This window comes from Blennius ocellaris (assembly GCF_963422515.1).
Source record: "Blennius ocellaris genome assembly, chromosome: 17".
NCBI lineage: Eukaryota > Metazoa > Chordata > Actinopteri > Blenniiformes > Blenniidae > Blennius > Blennius ocellaris.
The window spans coordinates 16399491-16407402 of record NC_137666.1 but is presented as its reverse complement, the minus strand read 5'-3'; the positions used below and the strand labels follow the sequence as shown (position 1 = coordinate 16407402).

The following is a 7912-nucleotide window of genomic DNA, read 5'->3' as shown; positions in this document are numbered from 1 at the left end:
TCAGGGGCCACATACAGAACAATTTCATCTTGAGTGGGCCATAATACCTTTTAAATTTTAAACTTTCAACTTTTTATTTATTGTGGTGCAGAGTATATGATAAAATGTCTACATTTTTGCAAAACCAAACAATTACAATTTAAAATTAGTACAATCCCAACATAAAGCCTATTCTGGTGCAGAAATACAGTGAAATGGCCAGAGAACTTCTCCTATACTGTAGCTGTTGCATTATGTATGTTTTTACAAACTCACCCTGACAGCAGGGCGAGTTTGATAGGAAAGCTCACTTTCATGGTGGCATCCCTGATACCCCAGCCCGGGTCTCAGTGTGGTCTTGTGTCACTACTCTCAAGAAATTTGTGGGGGGAAAAAAGAATCTATGTTTCCTTTTTATTTGCTTGGTGATTTGGCCGGATTGGAGCCTCTTGGAGGCCGGTCTTGGCCCACAGGCCTTAATGTTGGGCACCCCTGGTTTATGTCAAGTTCAGACACAAGCAGCACCCGATTTAATGTATTTTTAACATCATCTGAGAGCTTAGAAGAAATCAAAAACATTAAATAAATAACCAAATATGGCTACTTAAAACAAGGGGTTGAAGACAGAAAGACAGAAACAAAATGACCTTAAATGACAAAACAAGTACTAAATGTGTGCCACACCTAACAATACTGACTGCACACAGGGAATTTAATGATGAATTTAAGCTTCTCTCCAGGATTCATGTGTAAATGTGACTCTGAAAGTGTTTGCAGCAACAAACATCAAAACGATTTGATACATTTCATCTTGGCGCACCGTTTAAAGTGGAACCCTGCCAGATGTTTGCTAAAAAAGCGATGTCAACATGAGCACATTTGGAAAGGAAATCAGCCAGGAACAAGATCAGTATCATATCTCTGTGGGCGTAGGAGGCTGGGACGTTGCTGAATATCAACTGACTCAGGTAGCAGTCAGTGAAGCTCTTCTATTACTCAGGCTAGTACCTAAAATATTACAGTTCTGCTCTGGAGGATGATGTTACTGCTGCGTGCAAATCATCGCTGCATGTTGAAGACAATAATTCTGTTCTCCGGGATGTTCCTCATGAATCACAGATGTGAGAGTTCAGGTAAGTAAAGCTCAGCGAGATAAACTTGCTCTGAATCAGCCATAAATTTCTGTTTTTGTCATTCCGTGCAGACGCAAATGTAGCTCACAAGCCCAAAAACACACTGTTCATCAGGAGCAAAGAGTTCCCTCATGCAGATGCAGGTAAGCTGGCCAAAAAAAAATGACAGATCTTGTTGAATTAACATGAAGATTTCACAGAAAAATTAAGACTTTTAAAATGTATTTCAGACGTTCTCTATCAAGAAGAAGGAGTCAAGCTGTGTTTCATTCAAGACAAAGGTCATTTCTTTTTGTCTCGTTACAGCCTGTTGGATGTCTTTGACACTCGGTGCCGGCAGTAATGAATTTCATACTGTATTCTAACATGACTGTGATCAAGTAGCATTTAGGGACTTTTAAATGTAATTCAAAAATTTTATTTACTCTTAGTTAAATATAATTCACATTCCACTAAGTATGGCTGAGGTTTTGATTTTATTTGCACCACACAGTGTGTACCTTTCCATTTATTTCATATTTACTTGATCTGTAGTCATGATAGTTTAATTTGTTTGGTTTGGTTTCTTCGTGCTTGTTAAAGTAGAAATGATGATGAAGAAAGTTGAGTCTTAGATTTAAAATTCAGACTTTATGATCTGCATCTTTTTAATAATTATTTAAAAGGTAAACAATCCCACTGGTTTTCAATGTTTTTTATTTAGCACTGTGTATAAGTTTGCATTATATTGATGCAAACTACAGCTTATTTGTTTGGTTTTGATTCGTTTTTGAGTGCTTAACCAAGATTGTGCTTTTTGTTTTAGGGCGTTGTTGTGGCACAGACTTTGATTACAAAGTTGTAATATCAAGTAAAGGGGACTGCTACCGACTAACTAAAAACGACGCCTTATCCAAACAGGATATTGTTGTGTTGACAGAGCAACCAGTTCCCTTCCTATGCATAAAAAACGATTCCAACAAACCAGGTAGTATTGAAAACAGAGCAGTGAGACACCGCCCTCTATTGGTCCAAAAGTTTAATTACACAACAAACTTCTCTCTTCTCACCAATCCTATTTTATTCTCTTGCAGGCTTCCTCCACCACGTCCACAACTGCTTCAACGCCAGTAAAATTATCTGTTCCATGGCAGCAGCACTGATGTGAGATCAACCCTGTCAACTATGACTTACAAACGTTTCCATTTGTTTAAGGTGTCCAAAATATTAGGCTGACTAAAGCAAAGCTGGTTAACCAGTGTGAGCCAACACAACCTGGCAAAGGTGAGGAGCGCAGGAGCTAAACACTGCTTCACCTCGTTTTGTCTGATTCTGAAACGCTCAGTCAACATCTTCCTGACGACTTCAGGGGTGTGGATGTTGCATGAGATAAGATGAGATGAGATATTCTGTGGAGCTGTACTTTACAAGTGTGAAAGAACAGAAAAAGACTCAAACAAGTACAGCAGCAGCAACATACTTCATATAAATAAATTCATGCACAATATATATACATACAATATACGCACAGGCAAATATGGCAGCATTGCAGACGTTTTAATACCAAGATATGAAATCATCGTCGGTTGTTTTGCAGTGCATAGTACAACATTTCTGTTTGTGTGCGTCGGCTCGTGTTCCAAAAGGCTTCCAGGTCATATTTGATAAGGAGAACCATTGTGGGTCCCAGCCAGAAACCTCTATCACAATCCCTGTCGCCAACAGCAGTGAAACCACCAGCTCTGAACAAGCAGCGTAAATATCACACTCACTCACAGATATGAATGCACAGTACTAAAATGATTGTGTGACACAGTAAAAAAAAAAAAACAAACAAGAACTTTTTTTTTTTATCTGACTAATTTGAGTTTTCATTTCAGAAATCTGTTGCAGAGTGTTTTCTCTCTGCGGGAACAGATGGGGAATTCAAGCACAGCTGCTTTAACAGTCGGCAATGTCAAAGGGATCATGACCAAACTCCCAAAAAGTCCAACAAAAATGTCATTTAACAGAGACACATTCGGCGATCTCTCGGTATTCAGGTTCCACAACACAGTATCAGAAAAGTCGAGAAATTGCAACAACATTAACTATGGTCTTCTTCTAGATTGTGCTTGGAAACAGGAGTTTGGGGATGGCCTACTCACAAACAGTCGAAATCCCAGAAGAAGCCAGCACAGTGGCTGTGGCGAAAAATTCTTCATTGGTTGCAGTTCTGTTTTTTCCAGGGATGCAGCTGGTAGGTAAAGTTGATATACAGTAATATAACAATGTAAACAGCTTGGGGCTTGATTTACTGATAGTGACATCTTGCACTCGAGTGGATTCAAATGAGGGGAATTGCGTGCATGAGGCCTGTTGTACCAAAGATATTGTAGCGATGCAACTAAAACAGGATAGAATGCAGAAAATGACTTATAATAAAGTCTTACGCAATTTACAACTGAAAAGAGGTGAAGCCAGAAATCTCTTTGGGTTTATTTAGCAAAAATCACGCTGTGGTTTAGTGGTGGCACAGTTAATGTTGGTACAGACAAAACTAATGATGGAAAAAAGAATTTTGGCATCATAAGAAGCCAATGAATGGTGTGTAACTGTCACACCGAATAATCACTGTAATAACCTTCAACACAATGCTGATATTAAGTAAAGCAACATCCCCTCCACTCCCTTTCACTATTTCATGTGTAATAAATAATGTGTCTTTGACTCTCAACAGGACGACCCCTCCAGCACTTTTTTACATAATCAGGTAGTGGGAGTTGAAATGGGAGCAAGAATTGTTAATCTCGCTGAGCCCATAAGCATCCATTTTAATGGAGTGCCAATGGTAAGGCGGCTATACTGACGAACTTGGTGATTATTATGAAGTGGAGAGAAAATGTAGGCTGATTTCTGTGGTTTCTGGTGCAGAACGGGAGCATTTTCTCGTGCAGGTCTTGGGATGGTGAAGGTAAGAAAAACGTTACTTTATAAGTCATTAACTTTAGAGGTAATGAATTACAAATGACATAATCACAGCGTTTTCTCGCTAACAACCAAAGAAATATTCAGTTGTTTTACCATAATGCAATTTATACAGACTATTTGCCTGAGAAATGTGCTTTCAATGTATGATATATTGGACTGGGGGTGTCAAACATAAGACCTGTGGATCAAAACTGACATGCCAGAGGCTCCAATACAGCCAAACCACCAAGGGTGTTAGAATTTCAAAGCAAATATTGATTTTGTAATAAATATCTTAAGTGCCATTGCCAATACAACACTTGCAAAAACATGTATAATGCAGCAGCGACAGGAAGTGTTTTTGTTGTTATTTTTTACATTTTAGTGAGTTTTGCAGCAGAAGACTGACTTCAAATTTGCTTTCATGCAGAGATTGCAATTATTTTTGGTATTGATTGTTTGGTTTAGTAAAAATATAAGCGTTTCCATCATGTATACTCTGCACCACAACAAAGAAATATTTAAAGTTTGAATCTATTGAACTGAATAGTGTTTGACACTCCTGTATTCAACACATAAACTGAATCAAGTGGCAGATAATATTGCAATAGCAAGCACTCAGTATAATTTGCCAGTAAAAAATACCTACAAATAAAGCACATATTTTTCGGCAGGAAATGCAAGATATCAAAGTTACAAAATGGTTAACAAATGTTGAAATAACTGAAATGTTAGGTGTATTCAAATATGATGAAAACCAAATAAGTAAATTAAATTGCCCATTTGAAAAAAAACATGTACAATACTAAAACTATTAACTATACCGTCGGCTGTTGGCTACAACCCAAGAAATAACATAGTGTTATAACTTGATTGTATAAGTAAAACAACAGGTTTACTGTGAAGTATCTCATTGGGTTCACATTAATTACCCTCCATAGGTCTATGGAGGGTAATTAATGTGAAGTCCTCTCCTGGCCTTTGTACCGTCCACCAGGGGGCGCCCCAGTGTGGGTCACAGATGGCTGTGAAACTAAGGAGACCAACAGCAGCGTCTCGTGCCTCTGCTCTCATCTCACCTTTTTCGCCATAATGATGGTGAGAGGAAGGAATTCGTCCGTGGTTACTCCTTTGGTTGACACGTCTCACATTAATGAAACACGTCGTCTTTGTCCTTGTTTGAAACCCAGTCGCCTGCACCTGCAGAGCTGAGCGTGTCCGATTTGAAGTCTCTGACTATCATCACGTCCATCGGCTGCGGCCTGTCCCTGTTTTTCCAGGTCGTCGCTCTCTGTATGCACTGTCTGATCAGGTGAGAGACCATGGGGTAATACTCCTCTTTACATTATAAATGGCTGCATTGAAGGTGTCTGTTAACAAAACCCCACTTGTCAAACTCGTTCCAGTTCAAGGAGAAACATGCAGCCCAATTTTATCTCAAGTGATTAAAATAGTGACCCCCCCCCCAAAAAAAACCAAACAAACAAACAAATAATGAGCACAGAGAAGTGCTAAAATCTCAACATAAAGCCAATTTGAATGATGCCTCTTTAGGTCAGAGTTGTGATGAGTTCTATATTTAATATTCTATTTTAAAAAATGTTTAAAAAGTGCATGTTTTCTGTTTTTGATGATGTTATTTCATGGACCGGATTGGACTTTCATGTGGGCCAGTTTTTGGCCCCCGGGCCTTATGTTTGACACTGCTGAGTTAAAGAAACTAGTAACTGTTATAATTATTATTGCTGAAGTGTATTTTGGAGTACTGTAGAGAATTTGTGTTTTATACAAAAGAGCAAATTGATAAACATAAATTTAAAATAATAGCCAATGATGGGAAAAATTGCTGTGGGAAAAATCACCAAAAATTAAACAAAGAGTACTTCGATAAACAATTTATTTTGTGAACAGATGAAACAAAAAGAGAACTTTTGGGCAATGCACTCCAATAAGTTTGTTTACAGATGAAACAATGAAGCCTATCAGGACAAGAACACCCTACCAACAGTTAAGCACGGTGGAGGAACCATAATGTAGTGGGGCTGCTTTGCTTCATCGGGTATTGGAGGACTTGACACAGGAATCATATATATATAGAGAGATATATATAAATATATATAAATATATACTTTGGCTCTCCAGTTAAAAGATCCCAATGATAGAAATGTGGTACAATTCTATTTATTTCTGAAGATATTGTTCAGGTTATTGCAAAAACACGAAGCTGTGCCAATAATGTTGAGCAGGATTGTACCAATCAGGTTTAATCATAATTGAATTGAATTTGATCAGTGCAACAAGAATCAGTTGAATCTTTTCACTTGTTTCACAGAAAACGGAAATCAAGCCTGGAGACTAAGATCCTGATCCAACTCTTCATCGCGATGTTTACCATGAACTTGTCTTTCCTGACGAACGAGAACATCGCTGGCCTCGAGAACGTGGCTACGTGTGTGACCGCCGCCGCCATCCTGCACTACAGCCTGCTGGCCACGTTCACCTGGTTCTTCATGCAGGCTTTACACCTGTACTTCAGCCTTTGTAGAATCCATTCTGAAATCAAACACTACATGAAGAAGATTTGCATTGCAGGCTGGGGTGAGGACAGCTGAACAACTTTGTCGCTACTTCGATGACTTGTCTTCATTTATCACACACGTTTATTCTGTTTTCTTAGTCGTCCCGGGTGTAGCGGTGGTAGTCCTCCTCATCTTGCAAAAGTACGAGCTCCTGCGCATCCCCACCAGTGACGGGACACACGTGAACATGTAAGCGACAATTGGAGCCTTTTTGATGACAAATGATTAACTAGAAAGACCCTTCTTAAGTGAATTTACATATAACTTGTCTCTCTAGGTGCTGGATCACTGATGCTGCTGTTCACCAGGGGGTTAACGTCGGATACTATGCTGTAGTGTTCGTCTTTACTTTCAGCATCTTCATTGTAATCGTGCGGCAGATGGCTCTGCTTCGATCTGCAATACAGTCGGATCATGACAAGAGTTCGGCTAAGATAAAAGCTTTCTCTATCCTGGCCTTGTTCCTCCTCTTCGGCCTCACCTGGGCCTTCATCTTTTTCAGCCATGGACCTTTGACGCTGCCCTTCTACTACATCTTCACCATCCTCAACACCTTCCAAGGTAGATTCCAACCTGATCCACGAGTGTCGAAACAAAAATATGATGCTTTAACATTACTATTGTTTTTTCTGTGTGTGTGTTTTTTTTAAGGTTTCTTCCTTTTCATCTACTACTACACTTCCAGCAGGATCTTTGTAGACAATGTGAACCAGTCATCAGACAGCAGCAGCACCGCCACGGCACAAACAGATGTAAATGTTAGGGATAATGTTTCCGCAAACCAATCAGACATAACTTCATGGTTATCAAAATAATAATTGTGCAAATACTACAAAACCAGCCCTGACCCTTCCAGGTACGGACTTCAGGTGGGGCCTGCATGTAACAACCAATAATATATTTAACAATGTCCAATGATGTAATCATTTTCACCTTTTTCATTGTTAGGGTCATCACATGATTGAAATGGCATTAGAAAAAATTATTTTAAAAATAATACAGACCTTTATTTGCAGGTTTTGTGCAGTTTTATTTTTGATGAATATATACAATGAATGTGATAGTGTCACATTCATTTATGGAGGATAAATACTCTGCAACACTCTCGTCATGGTTGGTATTGGCAGTTTTTAAGTTGTCTTGTTTTACTTCATTTCCTTTCTCTTTTATGTAGTTTTAATGTGCTCTGCGATTTGTATACAGAGGCTACTTGTAGTATTGTGACATCTCCCTTTGTCCCATGCTTAAAATGTTTCCTTGACAGGTTGATTATATATTAGTGATTCATTATCT

The 7912-nt window shown here is 38.8% G+C and overlaps 1 protein-coding gene across 1 annotated transcript; it reads left to right on the top strand.

Annotated features, from left to right (window-relative positions):
- Positions 1–1078: 1078 nt before the first annotated feature.
- Positions 1079–7580, top strand: LOC308142310 (adhesion G-protein coupled receptor G2-like; the record flags this gene model as incomplete). The annotated part of the gene is made up of 9 exons (XM_080512658.1): positions 1079–1112; positions 1184–1255; positions 5038–5138; positions 5231–5352; positions 6373–6581; positions 6718–6808; positions 6897–7180; positions 7271–7421; positions 7568–7580. 9 exons carry the CDS (start codon positions 1079–1081, stop codon positions 7578–7580), a joined length of 1077 nt encoding a protein of 358 aa, XP_080368784.1.
- Positions 7581–7912: the final 332 nt, after the last annotated feature.